General features: G+C 37.8%; 1 protein-coding gene across 1 annotated transcript in view; it reads right to left on the reverse strand.

Annotated features, from left to right (window-relative positions):
- Positions 1–17917, reverse strand: part of ABCC9 (ATP binding cassette subfamily C member 9) — a 69153-nt gene that overhangs the window by 35035 nt on the left and 16201 nt on the right. Inside the window, exons 7-17 of the mRNA XM_088528403.1 lie at positions 16479–16673; positions 13885–14043; positions 12178–12333; positions 10155–10289; positions 8769–8931; positions 8122–8162; positions 7085–7227; positions 4623–4731; positions 3007–3117; positions 2019–2091; positions 815–920 (exon numbers count right to left, since the gene is read on the reverse strand). Coding sequence (XP_088384529.1) covers positions 815–920; positions 2019–2091; positions 3007–3117; positions 4623–4731; positions 7085–7227; positions 8122–8162; positions 8769–8931; positions 10155–10289; positions 12178–12333; positions 13885–14043; positions 16479–16673 — 1391 coding nt within the window. The remainder of the gene's footprint in view (positions 1–814; positions 921–2018; positions 2092–3006; positions 3118–4622; positions 4732–7084; positions 7228–8121; positions 8163–8768; positions 8932–10154; positions 10290–12177; positions 12334–13884; positions 14044–16478; positions 16674–17917) is intronic.

Here is a 17917-nt window from a genome sequence, read left to right on the forward strand (position 1 = left end):
GGGTGTTGGAGCAGATGATGAACCTCTGCAGAGGCCCCTTTCAACCCCAGCCATTTTGTGATTCAGTCATTAAAATATTAATTAAGAATATTCATTAGCATAATAGATTTAGAATAACAGAATTGATCTTTAAAATCACAGAGACAGTCCCAACTAGTATCTATGTGAAATTCTAATTCACTGGGCCTGAATTGATGTGGATCCAGAGGCCTGAACTCATTGGCAACTCTCTCCTCAAGAACAGCATCTTCTGATCCTTAACTCTCTTGGTATTCAGTGCCTCCCAGCTGCTTTCTGCGAAGAGTGAAGAATTACATTGTTTTCTACAGGCTGAGGCTTGGGCAGATACCAGGGGTAGGCGAAAGCACTACTCACATGTTACTGTATAACCTTTTTCTGCTATCAGCAGCATCACTGAGTGGGAAACATAATCTCTCCTGTATGCCCATGCTCCCACACATTGAAGAAGCTCCAGCCTGTCGTTCCATCACAGACATACAGTTGCAGGATAACAACATGGAAAACACAGGGGCTGCCTTAATAATCTAGGTAGCAATCCAAACCGGAATCCTTTAGTTTCTTTTGCATTTGTCAGCTTTCAATGCTTCTTGCAGAATGTCATTATTTTCATAACTTGCAAGTGTTGTATGAAACATTACTAGCCAGCAAAACACTTCTGATGAAACACAACTAATGCAAATTGCACCTCACTGTTCTTACCAAACAGCTATTTGGAGATACGATGGAAATGCCTGCTATTTGCTGCATTTTCTTGTTACAAGAATACAACAATTAACAGCTATAGGAAACATACTTGCTCCAGTGAACTTTTCCCTCCAGTGTCTGCATCTCTCCCAAAATAGCAAGGAGAAGTGAAGACTTGCCACAGCCAACTTGACCCACAATCATTGTCATCTGACCTATAATGATAACAACAAACAGGTTTTTAAAAAAGAAACAACCAATTCAATTCAAGACCACCAGATGCAATTCTCGAGCACTTTAAATAGGTGGAAACATTTGCTATTATCCGGTATGTTAATGATCAATATTGCATGTAATCATCTTAAAATACTTTGAAAGCATGCAGGTACACACTAATATCCAGTGGAATGAGAATACCTCTATGACATGTTATCATATAGTGTGTAGAAACGTGTTACATTGGGAAGGTTATTTAGGATGAAATGGTATAAAGTGGGGAGTATTTATTCAGTCTGTGATTCCATGAAAATTTGGGTCGATCTAATAGGTCATTGCAACTGAAAAAAAAAAAAAAAAAAAGTTCCATTAATTCTTTCCTGTTTTGCTGTACTCCCCTATGCCCTCCTCCATGCTGTAGTCTTCCCCTGTGGTGGCACAGGACCTCAGCGACAGACCGGACAAGTACTTAAAAAAAAGGTAAATGGGCCTTACTGAACAGACAAACTGCATGAGGCTCAGGAAATGCTCTGAGCTGACAATACTTGGACACTGGGAAAGAGTAAGTTTGGAGAATGGGTGAAGAGGTTATAACATATGCCAGCTGTGTCCCTATCCCTATGCACCAACTGGTAGCCACTGCTAGAAACAAAATATGGAAGCAGATGCATCCTTAGTCAGACCAATCTAAAATTATTTTTAAAAAATTGACTGTAAAAATAGCAATGAATTTTTGTGTAGACATCCTCCATATTTCTTCTTAGTGTTGATTTTGTTCCTACTATTTGGCATTTTTATTATTAATAATCATCAATATTAATTAATAATTTATTATTAACAAGTAATGAATGATATTTTAAATATGTAAAAATAAAAATTAAACATTAAGTATAAAAGTTTTTAATTTGTAGTATTTTAGGCTAATGATAAAGTTCCATGACTCCTACAGCTCATGACGTTGTATTTTTTTTCATCCTTCGTTTTTCCTTATAAAAACTGAATGTTTTGTACTTTTGTGCATGCTGCAACATAAAAAAATGGAATTAACAGCAATCTGATATTACATAAATCATGTTTAAGCTGTATGTTTATCCTACCTGTTGGGATTCTGATGTTTATATTGGACAATGTAGCCAAACCACTGCCCCAGGAAAAGTATCCGTTGGTCACCTACAAAACAATTACCACATGTCAGATATGTAAACAAATGAGGAAACAAATTAGAATGTCTGACTTGGGCCTAAAATGTTACCAAAAATCTTGATAAAATGAGGCATGCTCACACACACAAAAATAAAAGTTAGGTTAGAAAACACTGCCAAACACAGATAAGTTTATGATTAGGAAATGTTATATACACACACATATAACATGCATGAAAAACAGTATATAGATGGTCTTGAGTTAACTCATGTACCAAACTGTCAATTCTATCACTAAGAAGAAATGTGTAGAACAATGGACCATGGCCTTGTTTGTACATACTTTCTTTGAAGTTAGCATGGCCATGACCCATTCTTCTGACAGAGAACAGGGACATATTAGGACAAAATTTGGTGCAAATAGACATTTGAAACTAGCATACAAAATTCATATGAATTTTGTCAGAAAACATTAGAAACACTACAGCACATTCAGTCAAATATGTTCTTTATAAGAAATAAATGGCAAAAACAAATGAGCAGTTTTCCTTTTCTTAATCCTGTGATTGGGAGTGAAAGACAGAAGGCCTAAAAAACCTATATTACAGAAAGTCTAAAAAAATCTATGTTAATTTCTTCATATCAGATTATTTTGTGGTTTTTTTTCCCCTTCAGATTCATGATGTCTTGATCCTCAGAAGCCAGGGGATCACTATAAAGAGGTGTTCTGAAGCAAATCCACTATAAAGAGCTGCTCTGAAGTAAATCTTCTCATTTTAATTTTGGCAAAAGCATCAGTTTATTTTAGGGCTTTGGGCTTGTTTTTGCAGTGGACCATTTGCCTTTTGAACAGCAGCAGCAATTGGGCATGAGCTGATACTATTGTAGTACTGAGCAAGAGAACCTGTTCCTTGTAAAGAATGAGCTGATGTTTTCAAACCACCTTGATTGCGATATCATCTATCTCCAAAGGACGTGTTTGCCTCCTTGATGGCTGTTCATAGCTTTCCAACTGATACCTCAAGGGTTGTCTCCTGTTGATGGCCTTGGTGTGCTACAGGGTGAAGTACAGAAGGGAGCAAAGTTGAAATTCTCAAGAAATGTTGCCATTTGGTCACTTGGACAATCCACTCCCTTTCCTCCCACCATCCTAGGTCATAAAAAGAAACCAGTGCTTTTCAATATGTGCTATAAGAAAGAAACACTGCTCTGAAGCACATTTTGCAAGGTTTTAAACACCCTTAACTGAATCACAGGAAGTATCTCCATAATGTTGGTTTCCCATGTGGAATTTTAGCTGTGTCATCCTTCTCAAGATACCACTAGGTAACTCTACCCTACCTGGGGTAGCTCCAAACAAAGCTGTGTCACAGTAAGTGCAATGGCATGCAGAGCTACCACTTTGGTTCTTGGAAGCAGACTTGCTGTGGGAGTGAGAAGCGAGTCAGATTAGCTTGGCTAGAGCACCTTGCTAATGCATGATAGTGATTATGGAGCTAGATCATTCAGGGCTCTCTGGGTACTTCTAAGCAACACTGTGTTGAGCCGAGTAGGCGTAAACTTAGTGATTCATTATAGCTGGGCTCTCTATAGTGAAGGTTTTAACCTTTATAGACATTACCTTTATTTTTCCCTCTCCCCATCATCTAGACTTTGTCTGCCTGTCTGCAGGGCTGGGTGAAAAATGGACAAGAGAAACAAACAAACAAACAAACAAAAATACTGAAAATGTATTTTTTTTCTCCTTTATTGTAATTGCTAAACCAGAACAGCAAAGAAAGTGTTGTTTCAGGCTGGCTAACCTATTTAATTCAGCTCAAAATGAAATTTATTTTATGCTAATCCTTTCTTTCCATTGTTATCTTCAAGTTTCAGTCACATTTCAAATGAAATAATCAATTTGAAACAGTTGAAATATTGTCTTACAGAAACCTCAAAATAGAAAATGTCTTTTTCAAACTCATCTCCCTGATTTCTATATTTTTTTTCTTGTTTTTCTTCCCAGATTCCTCAAATCTCTCTCAATTTCATAAAATGTTTAGCACTCCAGAAACAGCATTTTGGAATGAAATTCTCCTTGGCAATCTCCAGTGTTGTTCACCCCCGCTCTAATTCTCAATTTCCCAGAGCAAGGATGAGACCTACCTAAAAATGCCCAGCACGTCATGTTGGCAATATATGGTACAATCTCTAATAATATAGTGGCAATGCACTGTGCAATCCCCACAGCCACAGGAAACGCATGTGGGACATTTATAAAAACAGAGGAAGTTGAATTTGAAACCTACATAAATGTATTTGTGTGTTTTGAATTTTTTACAACTACGGCACTTCCGTGGTGCCTAAGTGTGTTTGGGGACCCTTCATGCGATAGAAACATACAGGTTCCTATGCAGAGGATGAAAAACCTGCAAGAGGAGCTGTCTTCTCTAAAATCATTTGCGAGTTAGAGCCAGGCTAAACCTAAAGCTCCTGACCCATATTTATTAGGTCTTTGGCCTTTTATTGGGCTATATGGCCTCTCTGCTTGGAAATTCAGTGTCATAAAACAAAACTTACAAGTCCTGTGTGCTTCTTACAGGATTCATAAGTCAGAGAGCTCTCCCCACCTCTCCAGCTGTCGTCTCCAATCTCATCGCTGAGGAGAAACTCATTCAGCTTCTGGACACTTGAAAAAAACAGGACAGTGAGTTAAATAACTCAGATTTCTATGGGTACTTTTCCAGTGGTCTACAGTCCAGCCAGCAGGATATGTTGGAAGGGATCCAATGGAAGTTCATGGATTGCCTGCCACCCAGACAGCAAATGAACAATTACTGTGTGGAAGAAGGATAGACAAAAGAAAATAAACACAATATTAGTAGGTAGAAATGAAAAGGAGAGCTGAAGTCCTGTGATTGCCACTAGAGCTCTGTGGGGTAGTTTCTGTCTTGGCATCTGTCTCTGCTCTGTTCTGCACACAGTCAGGATGCAAAAATGGGTCATTCATCTAGTTATATCCTCTGAAAATTTCAATTCAACAGCTTTTGTATGCAGTATGTCAGGGCCCCATGAACTACTCCAGCCCTTGCCATCCCTTCCAATTCCTGGCCTTCCCCTGCAACAGGGCTGCCCCTCATTTCAGCCCAGCCTGGGGCCATCCACCTCTGAGTTCCTGGTAAAAGAAGGCATATCCTTGCTCATGGCACTGTTTTCATAAGCCCAGGTCTGAGATGTGTAACTCATTGCATGGGGAAAACGTGGTTCTAACTCAAGCCTACAGAATCAACTGCAGAAGCGAGGTACCCAACAAAGTACTTCATCTTTTTGCCCCAAATTCACAGAACCAGTGATTAGTAGTTTGATTGAGTTCTCACTTCACACCAGAGACAGACAGCACAAGAAAGTCAGAGGAAGATCAACAAGTTGAAGACAAAAGCAAGGCCAAGCAGAAATTTCTCTATCAGGCAAAGTGTGTCAAGCAGGAATTTATCTTCTTGTAGAAGGTGAGAGGTTTTTTTTGCCTGCCTAAAAAGACTAGGGTCAATCATTACTTTGCTTTTGAATGAGGACCAGGCTGCCAAAAGCATTCATGTCACCAGAACTACTCTTTAAAATGAAATGGAGATCCTGACCAAAGTATAATCACAACATCAAGGAGCACATACTCATATACATATGTCTGACTGATGATAGAGGCCATAGAATACCCAAGCTTCCATCTTAATGCCTCTGCACTTGGGGAATATGAGGTTCATGGGAGAAAGATGATAGGAAGTAAGCTTGCCAAAGGCTGAAGTTTGTTTTGGCAAATATGGTCTTCAAATAATGTTCTGAGGGGTGGCCAGCAGTACTAAGGAAAACACATATGCCATTTTGATATGAGGGGTATGCTAAACATAGCACAGAGATGTAGAGATTAGGATGATTTATAAAGGAGACTTGAGATTTTGACTAATAAAAAATCATTTTCAACCTAGGGAAATTCTCTCACGTGGCCTTGCTGCTTGGCAGAAAGCTGTGGAGCCCAATGTCTCCTTGATTGTTATTAATCATTATTGTTACCCAAGAAAGAGGGACCAGAGGCAGCAACAATGCAATGTCTTGCCAGAGTGCCTCAGACTTGGCAAGGAGGGACTATATTTAAGTGTCAGAAGGTTAGTCTGGTTTTTATATCCTGCTAGTGCTCCACAACTGCTAGGTTGCCCTCAGCCAGGAGTTGGCCTGTGCAGCTTGGGACAGCTAGGTAGTATGCATGTCTACGTAAGTGGCCCATGACCATGACTCTTTCCATATAGACCACTGAAAGTCTGAAAATTTGACTTGCTACAAACTTCCTTGAGACTAAATGCTTTATTGCCCAGCATGAAGGAAGTGGCTTTGTTATTTTTTTTTCAGGTTATTTGGAGAAATAAATGAATGCTGGCACATATAAGTAGCAACACATTTTATGAGTTCTTTTTTTTTAATTTCGATTTTGAGTATTTTCTACTTCATGCCACTTTCATCCTGCCATACTCCTGCCATACTCCTGCCATACTTTTTGAGGCTCCCGAACCCTCAAAAGCTTAAGCCAAATGTCTGTCTTACTATGCCTCCTACTCCTGTCTTTCCTTACACAAAGCACAAAGCACAAAGCACCCTTTATGGAGGTAAAGTTAAGTCAGTTGCTTTTCACTGTATGAGCAAGGCCAGTCTTGCTAGATAGCTATACCTACCCTCCCTGTGTTGGCTAGAGCCCAAAATTAAGCTAGGTGAGAGCAGTGGTGGTTGGCCACACTGAGAAGGAAGAAGAATCCGGCTCTGAAACCAGACTTACAAAGCTGGTGAAATTAAAAAAGAAGGGAACATTTCTTTGTCTATATGTCATACAATAAATCAAAACACTTCTTTTGTTTTCTCTCAGGTCTTTGATCATTCTGAGCCCTATTTCTAATTCTACGAAGGTGGGGGAAACAACCCTTTCTTTAGCACTTTCCCTGTTGCGTTACTGAATGCAGGTGGTCAAGGGTTGGAGGAACAAAACGGACTACCCTGCTTACCTTACAATAGCCTTGACTGCAAAACGAACCACAGTGGAGAGTAGAAACAGTGGTGTGACCAGGATGTGGAACAGTGACAGGGACGCAAAAGCCTGTGCAGGCTGCAGAGGCTTGTCATTGGTATATGCATAAGTCACGAAAGTCTGTCATATCAGAAAAAGAGCATGTCAGTATAAACAATGTCTGAAAGAAAACAAGCAAAATATTATGCTCAGCCAACGCCAAGAACTATATACTATTTAGCTGGGGTGAATTCCACTAAATCAAAGAGAAAAATGTCTTTGGCCAAAATGAAAAAGATTTTTAAAATTTCCCAGTTATTTTAGTGATTATGCACTTATGCATGGAAAAATTACCTTTGTAAAATTAAAGCATTTTTGTTTTGAAAGGTTTTGTAATTGAATGAAACAGACTACCCAGAAAAATCAGCAAGGTATTGTTAAAAGTTATGGGTTTTTTTCACAGATATAGAATTATCATCATATTTCACCCAGTTCTGGAATACCCCACAGCTGAGTAATGACCTCAGAATTGTATCTATCAAGACTTTATTTCCTCTAACCTGATGTCTGAACCTCACCAGAGGAAAGTAAAATTTATTTTTTCCTCTAATTCCAAGTTAAGATTTTATTTGAATACTGAAATAATGGCTTAAGTTGTGCTGTTAGAGGAATGAGTTGCATTGCTACACAATGGAAAAGCCTGAAAAACCTGCAAAATGACAGCTTCATAAATAAGTCTTCTTTCAAGTTGCTAGGAAGTTTGTGGGAGTTATTTTTGTTGTTGTTTTTTGTTTGTTTGTTCATTTTCTGACAATGAAGTTTTATATTTCCTTTTGTTTTTATCTATCCAAATCACAACCAGTGGAACATCAGCTTTGGAAATGGGCACTATCTCATAGATAACAGAGGCACACCAACTCATTTTCAGGTTTTATGAGCAATTATTTCCACAATAGCAACTGTGTCATTTCTGTCTCTCTCTCTCCTTCTTGCTCTTTTTTTTTTTTAGGTAAAGGTGAAAAAATCATTTCTTACTGCAAGAACAGCTGCTATTGGTATGGCTGCATTCATAAAAACTGTGGAAGAGAAATAGAACAGACATCAGACTATATGAAGCAAGAAAAACAATCTTACAATTAGTTGCATGGCACTACAATTATTTCTAGTTCAAACAATTAAAACTCCCAAAGGAAAATTCCTCTGTGGGAAGAAATTTCCTTCCCTGATGTAGAGAGAGAGATCTTAAACATACAAATAGGCCAAGGAATTATATCATCTGTATATTTTTGTGAACTGGGATAAAAAAAAATGAATGTGCACAACTATTATGCAACACTACTAAAATATTACCCTCTCAAATCTTCTACAGCACAAGAAATGTAGGCAATAATTTATCTTTTGACATATTCAAAACTACTGATGTTATCCTGAGACTCCTTTCTTTAAAACAACCAACAACTATAATGTCATAATGAAGTTGATAGAAGATTTACTACAAAAGAAACATTAATAAAATTTTCCATACGCTTTTAAATTTCTGTGTTATATATGTCATGTCTTTTTTAATGACATCCCACCCACAAATAAAATGTCACAGGCACGGCTGGGTCTTGCTTTAGGTAAAGGAATTTTGACAAGAAGAGCAGGATCCATTTCCAAGAGATAAAACCATAGTTACTTACTGGAAAGAGATGTATGAAGAGCAAAGGTTTTGAGACTAGTGAGTTCCTTCATTCTTGTTTCTTCTACACTAGTACAAAATATATGCTCCCAAGCATAGAGTTTTAATAATTTAATGCCTTTTAATATCTCATTGGTTTTCTTTAATCTCTCAGTAGAATAGTCCTGTATTTAAAAGGAAAACACAGGTAAGAAATTGAGAATGGCTTGTAGCTTTAGAGAAAATATTTCCCCCCTCTCATTTTTGTTGCAAATTTAAATAAAGATTTGCAATTTTGTCTGTTTGTGAGCTTCTACATGCCTCCAGTTGTGATTCAAAGTAAAATATAGACTTTTATGTTCTTTGGAAATATAAAAATGATTACATTCATAGAGAAAAAAAAATAAAGAGATCCTCTTCTGAGAATAAACCAAACAAAAATATCTGAATCCTTCAAATTGCGTGAAAGTCAGGAAGGTGGATCTCTAGGTCTATGGTATCCATAATAACAGACAGAAGGTTCCATACGGGCTGCAGACAGAATAGTCATGAAACAGGTGAGATGTTTACTGAAGTATTTTTTTAATTGACCCTCAGGCAAAACAATGCTCACTTAGTTTGGCAACATCATGATAAAAAAGAGATTTTAATCAGTCAGAAGGATTTCAGAAAAGAGCAACAAGATATTTTGGGATTACTTCTGAAAAAATGCTCTGCTGATAGGAACTGGCATAATCAAGAGGATTCAAATATGCTGAAGATTATTTCTGTATAGTATAATTTGTTTCCTGAATGTGAAGATAAGAGGAATCTTTAAATACTTGAATTCTCTAAACATCAAAGGTTGAATAAAGAAGTTCAAAGATCATGAGAATAAAGTTAAAAATTAGACAAAGTATCAGAAAACATTAGAAAATGGATAAACTAGATTAGACAGTAAAATAAACTTCCAGTCCCAGAGCATGTGCAATACAGATTAATCAAGTAATGCCAGTTGATATCAGATAGCTGATATCAGATCTGGGGTGAGAATATAAAGTTTCTAGACATTTCAGAGGGCAGTTGTTCACATTCTTAATATTGTAGTTATGTAATTTGTCAGTATTGTTTGTATTATTTGCTAACGTTCAGAATATCCTGGACTCTTAACTGAGAGAGGGCTGTGCTATTTGTTGAAATTGCTGTTCTCTGTAGAGAAGGCAAGGCCTATACACTTTTTCAGTTCCTTTTCTGACAAAGAAGGTTCACTGGACAACAGAAAAAACAGAAAGGAAAGGATGAAGAAATTAAGTGATGCCTTGTCCAAACCTTTAAAATGAACGGGCACTAAAACAAGAATAAAATCCAGAACTTCTGCTTCCTTGTTTTAATTTTTGGATCACAAATGTCACTAAAATAAATTACTTACGAGAGTGCTCTTCTGAGCCTCAGCCAACTTTGTAGCTATGAAGTACTGTATTGGAGCTAACAGTACAATGACCGCAGCACCAACCAAGGCACTGACTCCAAGCAAATTATAGAGTAGGATCACGCCCATTATGATCTATGAAGAAAAAAAAAACATAGAAAAGACAGTAGATTTCAGTGTGTCAGAATGATAGCAAGAAAATATATGTGTTATTCTAATAACCAGTTTAACCGTTTGTAGGAATCAAACTACAGAAGGAGGCACAGCTCAGACTTGTACTGAAGGATGATGAAGAAGTGGCATAGACCTGAGTTTGCATGTCAACACCATGCAGCTCTGTAGGAAAGCATCAAGATGTTACCTCAGTACTACAAAGAGTTTAGGTACAATTTTCACATTTGGGAATGGCTGTAATTCTGGTTTCGGGGCTAATACAAGATCTACTACTACTGTTGTTATATAAAGCTCCACATAATTGTGCAGAGGCATCCTCAGTGATAACATGACATACAGAATTAGTTTCCTACTTTTTATTTTTGTTCTCTCTTAAATGAGTCAATTCTCTCATTAAATTTGTCTGTTCAGTATAAAGTCTCATAAACTAGAATCAGTTCAGTTCAACGTTTTGAAAGCATTATTTAGATTTTCAGGCGCCTGTAATGTAAGTTAATATACCTAGATACCGTTTCTTTTGCAGAATTGTACCAAATTATAGGCAGAAATGTGTACATGGAATAAAGCCTGAAGGTCTTACTCAAAGCCTGATCCTACAATGACATTTCGGGCTTGATACCAGTCTATGCACTGATAGATATACTAAGTAGGTTCTAAGAGTAAACACAGTCTTCAGCAACATATGGCCAACTACACTGTATTTGATTACACTGGATGAATGTAACTTCAGTATTGGCTAGAAGCTGTTTTGCTTGAGGAGGGGACTGCCTCGACAGTTACTGTTTCTTGAGATATTCCTTGAAGATCATCTCCTTTGCATAAGGCATGGCAGGATAATTTGGTCACTTTTTCCAGTTTGCATGGTAGCCCACAGTTACCATGGGTTACTTCCTTCTTCTTCCTTTTTTTCTTTCTCCAAAGAGCAGTGATTGGGCTGTTTTGGATGACTGGGAAGTTTTGTTTCCTTTAGCCATAGTAATACTGATGATTATTACAACAGATTGTTGATACCAGGCAGCTCCAGTAATTAAGGCAATTCAGATCTAGTATAAGAATGGCTCCTATTCCTTCTTAAATTTGTTTAATGTTTGTGTTACCTATAAATAATGCCCATGCCCATCCCACCCCAAGCTAAAATTTGGAAAGTGTTATAGGAGCCCAGACTACATGGAAAATCAATGTCGTTTAAGTTACCAAGCCATTTAGACGCTTTTGAAGATTTCATTCAGGCTCACAATATCCACCTTTCCTTCCTACAGATCTGTTTTTCTTCTGTTTCTGTTCCAGCCTTGTTAAGAACCAGAAGTTTACAGTAACTAAACTTCTTGTTTAGATGAGAGCTCCTCTGAGCATTTAATGCTGCAGGTTGTCAGTCACAGAACTGAAGCCAATTGCTCTTCCTTCCTGTCACAGCACATAGTTACAGGTGGACACTGCAAACACATTAATATTTTGAGCTCTGTTCTGGTCAGAGGATTGTGCTGCTGCCATGTGGCAGAAATAAAGGCAATTACTCATGTCAGAACTGGAAGAAGTATGAACAGGGAAAGGATGACAGGTCATCATCCTGAAAGCTGCAGACCATATCCACAACCTTGAAATCCTGCTTAGAAAAATCCTCTCTCCTAGCTAGTCCTTGCAGGGGTAGCCTCACAACCTTTGAAGAAGGTGATAAACCACAGTCCTGCTTGCTAGTCCTCTCCCTGTCAGGTGCTCTGGGCATGATTCAACAGTCAATCACTAGAGGTTCCCCTCTGGATTTTGAAGTAGTCTCATAGATGTGTATGTGTGTAGTGTTTTCAAAGAGGTCGGAGGGTCTCTAAAATAAGCCCTTACTTCAGTGCTCTACCTGAACAGGCATAGCCCACAGATTGGGGCACAGGAACAAGAACCACATTAGCTGATTAGTTTCTATGGCAACCAAGTTGTTGATTTGTCCCAGCGTCATCTCTCCCATGGACAAATTTGATGTAGAAAGCCTCAGGATCTTATTATATATCATTGCCTGTGGGGGAGGAATAAAATGGAATGTATGAAAATGGTGTCATTATAAAGCAATAGCAACATCAGGATGTTGCAAACATCATTACCAGTGATTACCTACACAGCCTTTCTCTCAGTCTCTCAGCTGAGAAAAAGAAAGAGAATGAGAGAGATTGAGAAAGAGAGAACAGACTTAAAGCACCCCAAATTCCTCTTAAAAGGACAGGAGCTTAATGTAGACCTAAAATAGAACAAAATCACAACCAAACATCAGAATTAAGGAACTAGACTAACAAGTTTTCTTTAATAAACATTCCAGTGAGCCTGTCCTTTTGTGACACTGTCTGGCATAAGTATTCTGGTAGCTAATAGTTATACTCAAATGTGTAATAAAATTAAACTCATGTTATGGAGTTTTGATTTGTGTGGCCACGTACTCCTTTCGGTTTCTCTCCTTTACCTGGCTATCTATTTCCATAAAATCTGTAGTAGCTTAATAGCAGGAAATGAGGCTTATATCTGCTAAAATTTTAAAAGAAAAATATTGTAAGCCTTAGCTATGAACAAATATCACATAGTGCAACTTTAAGTAAGGTTTTAATATAATTTGTGCTCTTTGTCATGTTTTGTCTGTAAGAAAGAGATCTTCCATAGAATTAAACAGAAATGTTTGCACACCATGGTGAGTTATATCCACTGCATACGGTCCTAAGAATCCCCCGTATGGCAACTGGTGGTCACAAAAGCACAAGAAAATAATCAGGCACTGAATCCTCACCAAGGCTGTAATATCTACCCTGGTAGAAATCAGAAAATGTTCGAAACAGCTACACCAAACAGTGCATATTAAAAAAAAAAGAGAAGAAAAAAAAGAAAAGAAAAGAATTTTCCATGTCAACAGGATATTCCTACAGTTAGTTACCTGGAAAACATCAGTTTCAGGTTCTGTTTTGCACAAGGTACTACTGCTCCCTGAGGAGTTTGGGCTCAGATATTCCTGCCTCAGCTCCCACCCTTAGATACAGCTACTGACTGCAGTTCCTAAACGTGATTTGTACACAGGATTGGAAATGACCTGGTCCCATCCCATCTAATTTGACAGAGCTATGTGTGACAGTGCTCAAATAAATTTTGAAATAAATATTAAAAATCACCACTCAAGATATATAGACAGTATTCCAGGAAAACAGAGTTTGGCCGAAGATACTGTGCAAGTTGACGCTATTCTCAGCGAGCAAGATTAACACCATAAGCAAATGCACAAAGCAGACACAGAGCCAAAATGAAATCATTTATCTTCATATATGTAACATCATGCATTCTTATATGAACACAGTGAGTGTAAAACTTCCACATGTTAGTGTTTTAGTGTTTTCAGCAAAAGAAACTGCTACGGTTAGTTTGGCTGTGTCAGTGATACTCATGTTTTCAGTTTTCTGTGTAAAAATACAAGACCTATCTTCTCTCAAAATACTGCTGTTAATTGACTGTTTAGATGAAGGGCAAGATACATGAGAGAACGAAGATGGAGATATTATTTTTAACAGATCATAGGAACAGTATCTTAGCTCACCAATAAAGCACCTCGCAGGTTGATGCCGGTTTCTGTAGTCACATAGTAGGAAGCCTGCAGGAATGTCCTCTGTAAGATGAGGGCCAAGAAGAGAAGAACTGCCAAAACATAAACATTCCTCAAGAATGCCTCTGAGGAGAGGTATGAATTTGATGGATCCTGCATCTGAAAAGAGAAAAAAAAAAAAGAAATTATATGACAGGAAAATCAGAGGGATTTCTGAAGGAAATAGAACAAAGAGATCCAGGCATTTCTTTAGAACAACAGTATTGATGGTATTACAGAAAACATGACTAATAGAAAATAAGAATTTGTACTGTCCTGTATATCATAATCATTTGGCTAGAAATTGAACTCTGGTGCTCATGTTCCAAAGACATAGGAGACCTTTCAGCAGTTCTGAAATGAATTGTTATTAGCAGAAAATGGACAATGAGATTACCAGGTCCATGTTATCTTCAGTTTCTCAATAGAATTATGATGATTCTTTTTGGGGACAAATATGTTACTCAGTACAAAATAAACACCATTCCACCTGCACCATGAAAAAGATGAAAGAAAATACTTATTATATGGAATTGTTTATTTGTGATGGATTTGCATATTAAGGAAATAATTTCATTCCAGAAATATAATCTAAGGAATAATAATTTTTACCTATGGTAAGGCACCATTCTGAATAAATTAAGAATATGCCTTCAAGCCTTTCCCACAAAATGATATTTAAATGCCTCAAAAGGAAAAATAAAAAGATATCTTGCTTGAATCACTTTATTTGTTTTCATTTTCTCATTTTAACAGTTACTGGGCTGCCCTGTTTCTGTCAGAGGAGGAAGTAAATGTACCAAAATACTGCAAGAAAAGCTGTTCTTTTGGTATTTCCGATCCAGCTGGAAGCAGGATGCATTGGAATTCTCACAAAGAAAAAGAAAAAAAGGTGAAGAAGAAAGTCTGTTCTCATGAAATCTGCAGCCCGATTTTGAGATGAAAGATTTGGAAAATACTTGAATGTAAGCCCCATACCTAAACCCTTAAAAGTTCTTTCATCACTCTTCGTATTGTCATCTGCCATGAGACTTGCAGACAGGAGAGAAGCGCTCTGTTCCACCCGTGCTGCAGTGATCACTGCAGTGATCCCAGCCTCACCACACACTCACTACTCTGTTTGACCCAAAGGATGTGTAGTTTGAAGTCTGGACTTAGTCCATAATAGAGGGGACTTTGTTTCCCATTTCTGGACAGATGTATTCTGTGATAATCAACATACCATAAAATTTCCAGAGTCATATAGGTACTCAAGCATTTATGGCCACCTAACGGTATTTTCAAATGTGCAAATGTTTTTAAGACATGTACATCCCCATGAAGTAGTAGGACAAAGTCTTTTAACCAGCTGAAGACTCTTTGAAATGGAGATACTTATGTGTTTGGTTGGTCATACGCATTTGAAAATCCTTTTCTTAATGTTTTCCTGCATCTGACTTCTGCATGTGTACAGTGGGCGTAACAACAATGAAATACGCTTTATAGATACACGAATGTTCATGGAGTTCTCAAGCAGGAAAACTAAGGGGGAATAAGCATGAAATTCAATTAATTCACATTAATCCAAGAGAGAGAGATTTTAAAGGAGTAAGCCATAATAGCAAGAACAACCAAGACAAAGTTTACCAAAATCCATAAATTAAAAACCAATGTATTCTGAAATGTGTCCAAGAAAAATAGTGACTGTCACTAAGTCAGTCAGTCTCTTGAGGTGGTTTCAAGTTCTCCAAAGATTTTAAGATTCCCTTAGGCCAATGTTGATTAAAACTTTAAACACCACTTCTGTGGGGAGTGCAAAAGAAGAAAGGGGGGAAAGTTATGGATTCCTAAGTTTTAGCTCCAGAAATTATCATATTCAAGTTAAAATGTTCTGTTTGCTCAATACACACAAAAACCTATTTTTTAGGGAAAAGATGTATTCTGCTTTTGACTCTATGCCTTAAATGCAACACATGGAGTTTCAGTGATGATAAAGAGCATAATTTGTTAACTTGCACAGTTGAAATCTGCTTCATCAGTGAAATGGCTAAATGAGAGTCTGAAGCCAAATTCGGAGCATTAGCCAAGAACATGAGTTTCAGGAGCAAGCAATCAAGCAGAAGATGCTCAGATAAAGTGAAGTCAGTGAAATGCTTTATCTGAAGGGCAGAACGTTATTCCATTACATATATATCAGCTAATTCAAATGCAAAACACTCACTGCATAATGCGTATTTCCATATCAGAAAAAAAAAGAGATGTAGGAAAATATATTCCTCATATCTTGTCTGCTGTCTACCAGTAAAATAATTTTAACTTTGTCTTTTTTGTGGAAGCCTGCCCTATCTGCATTGCACTACCTGTGTCACATTCATAGTAGGGTCTTCCACTTCTCAGAATTATAACTTGACTGTCCCTCCCAACAAACACCCAGTTTCCTTGAAGGAAATAATGACAGTAACAAAATGAGAATCATAGACACAGGACCATGCAGCCAGACATATTAAATGCCTGATACGAATCAAAAACTGATACCAAACAAAATCTTTCTAGCAGTGTTGTCAGGTTACCTTTTCTGTTGTATTTGTGTTGTTGGTTGTATCCTGGAAGCCCTGGACAATGCCAGAGATGCATAACGGCCCAGCAAAACCCAGCAAGTCAGCCAAGTAACGGAACGTGCTGCTGAGAAGAATTGGTCGTCCAAAGGCGCTGTACATTGCTAACCATATCGAGGGACTCCGATTGGGCTGGTCTGCTACCTTTTTCTGTAAAACAGAGGGACAGGTGTCAGTGCAACTGGAGGTCTTAATTTAATTCCTGTCTGGTTATACAAATGGTTCCTGAGGATATTTTAAAGCAAAAGACTCAGCAAACACAGTACAGATATCAACAGATGTCAAACACTTTTCAGAGAAAATTCAAATTCTGTCTCTTCTTGGTAAATGTGGTTTCTCAGCCCGAAATACTAACACTTTTCAGAACCTATAGACTCAGAACACGAATGCACAGTAATCATACTGGCACACAGCCATTGCTCTTTGAGACATGTGCAGCTCAGGGGAAGGTTTGACCTGTCAAGCCCTCGGTCATTGCTTTCACTGTAGCTGTGAAACCACTTGATCTAATAAAAGCTTCTGATATGAATGAGGGATTGAAGGAACAAACCTAGCAAAAACATGGACAGATACCTGCTCGTGTGTCATATGACTTTATTGCTTATCTTGATGTTTCCTATCTCTTGGATACCTTTCAGGAAGATTCAGTTCAGCTGACCACAAATTACTGGATGCAAAAAAGTGGAAGTAGTGGGTTATGTTGGGAAGTAAGATTAAATCATCCAATGATCCTCTCTACCCTCTCGTTCTGTTCTCTCTAGTTCTGTTAATCTAAGCAGCATCAGGACTCTTGCACTTAACGTCAACCAGTGTATACCTCCATGTCTGGTCTGAGGAGTTCTGAAGTTTCTGAAGTCCTTTTCATCTAGAGAAGAAAGACTTTACTCAACAGATCTATGGCCTGCAGAATATTTTCTTGCACTTCAGGCAGCAGCTTTTGACACACTAAAAAAGCATCTGTCATTTTTCAAGTAACACAGATGCCTTGCCAAGCCAAGCCCTCTTGAGTGTTCACAGACATTTTAAGTACGGCCTAGTAATAACAACAACCCCCTACCCAGCAAATTAGGCAAAGCAAGTATGTCTATACTCTGCCTGTCTGTTTCATGTCTCTCTCTTTCTCTTTTCTCATTTTTTTTCACTTATGGCACTTCAACAGTTAGATAGTTGCCAGAAATGTGCAAATATTCCAGAGAACCAAGCAACTGCTAACTAGCTTGTACAGTTTAGATCAGGGTGGTCATAAGGAATGGTAAGAAGCTCAGTATAGAAAAATAAGTAGCACTGGGACAAATTGTAGCGAATATGCTAGTTTTAAGTTCATCATCTCTTAGAGGTAGCTTTTTTGTCTCTAGGTAAGGAAAATGGACATCAGAGAGAAGTTATGAGAAGTT

The sequence above is a fragment of the Tinamus guttatus genome, unplaced genomic scaffold, assembly GCF_059628265.1.
Source record: "Tinamus guttatus ecotype Peru unplaced genomic scaffold, ASM5962826v1 Tinamus_guttatus_pri_ptg000308l, whole genome shotgun sequence".
In the NCBI taxonomy this organism is placed as follows: domain Eukaryota; kingdom Metazoa; phylum Chordata; class Aves; order Tinamiformes; family Tinamidae; genus Tinamus; species Tinamus guttatus.